The 767-nt window shown below is 43.0% G+C and overlaps 1 protein-coding gene across 2 annotated transcripts in view; it reads right to left on the bottom strand.

Annotated features, from left to right (window-relative positions):
- Nucleotides 1-4: 4 nt before the first annotated feature.
- The window catches only part of LOC103806365 (myosin regulatory light chain 2, smooth muscle minor isoform), a 4,544-nt gene continuing 3,781 nt past the window's right edge, over nucleotides 5-767 (bottom strand). The window contains exon 3 of one of the 2 annotated variants that reach the window (XM_009079051.1): nucleotides 5-260. In XM_009079051.1, the coding sequence (XP_009077299.1) occupies nucleotides 88-260 (173 nt within the window). In that variant the 3' untranslated portion in view covers nucleotides 5-87. The remainder of the gene's footprint in view (nucleotides 261-767) is intronic. The other variant, XM_009079052.1, reaches the window with a different exon arrangement.

The following is a 767-nucleotide window of genomic DNA, read 5'->3' on the forward strand; positions in this document are numbered from 1 at the left end:
AGAAGAAATAAAATAAAAACAGATCTTGAGAAATTAATGGGGGGAAATAAGCAGCTATCTGCAGGTACCCGTGGATTTCACCATCCCTCAGTCATCCTTGTCTTTGGCTCCATGTTTCAGGATGCGTGTGAATTCGATGTAGTTGAAATTGCCCTTTTTGTCGATGGGTGCCTCTCTGTACAGCTCATCCACCTCCTCGTCCGTGAACCTGTCTCCCATGGTGGTCAGCAGCTCCCGCAGGTAGTCCTCCTGGATGAACCCTGTAATGAGACATACAGAGAGAAACACAGGCCAAGTTTACCACCGAGGTCTCCAAAAGCAGCAGGACAGACATACCAACAGACATGCAGTTAACTAGGCATGTAATATAGGCATTTGCACCTAGAGCTCAAAATACTTTCTTAGATGAATTCTAATGAAATTCCTTGAATGCAAATGGAAAGGCAGGCAAGTCTAATGCATTTCATACGAATTTTTGAAAGCAGGGCCTGACCTGCTGTGATCTAATAACACCTATTTCCGTCTACTGATCTTCAACGGCTTAAAGTGGAAAATCAAGTTCCTGTCACTGCTAGTCTTCATTACACAAGATGTTCTCTTAATTGAATTATATTTTTCTTGACTTAATTAGATACATTTGCACATCCTCTATAAACTAGTTTCCTTTGAGGACTAAATAACCACCGTTTGGCTCTTCACTGCTGCACAACAGTGTTGCTGGAGGCGGTTTACATGGATACAGTGCACTGCTGGCAAGCATCCAGGGA

The sequence above is a fragment of the Acanthisitta chloris genome, unplaced genomic scaffold (assembly GCF_000695815.1).
Source record: "Acanthisitta chloris isolate BGI_N310 unplaced genomic scaffold, ASM69581v1 scaffold31967, whole genome shotgun sequence".
Taxonomy (NCBI): Eukaryota; Metazoa; Chordata; class Aves; order Passeriformes; family Acanthisittidae; genus Acanthisitta; species Acanthisitta chloris.